Below are 415 nucleotides of genomic sequence, written 5' to 3'. Positions count from 1 at the left end.
AAAAAAAACGTTGAAACTGCACAATATGCCGCTCTGTTTTCTGCACTGCTTCGCTGTACTCTGGAGGGGCCACGTGGCGCCGTGTGTGGGCTTGGATTCTCTCTCTCTCTGTGTCTCTGTGTGTGTGTGTGCGCAGTGTACACGTCTCGTGGCGCGCAGGTGACGGGCTGGGTTACAGCAAGAGGCGGCGTGTGCAGGTTGTTGGTGCTGTTCGCCTCATTCTTCTCTTTCCTTGTTTTTGCTTTCGTTCCTGGACTGTCTCTCTCTCTGTGTCTCTCTGTGCGCGTGTGCAGGATTGCCACCACTATTATTGTAAGCAAAGCCGACAACTTTTATATTTCGAACATGAAGTACGCCTCCGTGGATGACTTCCTCGAGAAATGCGCGCTGAAGCGGGACCCGCACCAGCCTGAAT

The 415-nt window shown here is 53.0% G+C and overlaps 1 protein-coding gene across 1 annotated transcript; it reads left to right on the top strand.

Moving 5' to 3' along the window:
* Positions 1 to 415, top strand: DQ04_26471000 (hypothetical protein; the record flags this gene model as incomplete). Its single annotated transcript, XM_009318331.1, has 1 exon — positions 1 to 415. A coding segment is annotated over one exon (415 nt), but the record flags the coding sequence as incomplete, so codon positions are not given.

Source organism: Trypanosoma grayi, assembly GCF_000691245.1.
Source record: "Trypanosoma grayi strain ANR4 Tgr_2647_V1, whole genome shotgun sequence".
NCBI classification, from domain to species: domain Eukaryota; phylum Euglenozoa; class Kinetoplastea; order Trypanosomatida; family Trypanosomatidae; genus Trypanosoma; species Trypanosoma grayi.
Note: the sequence above shows the minus strand (reverse complement) of the source record. Positions and strands in the feature narration are given on the sequence as shown.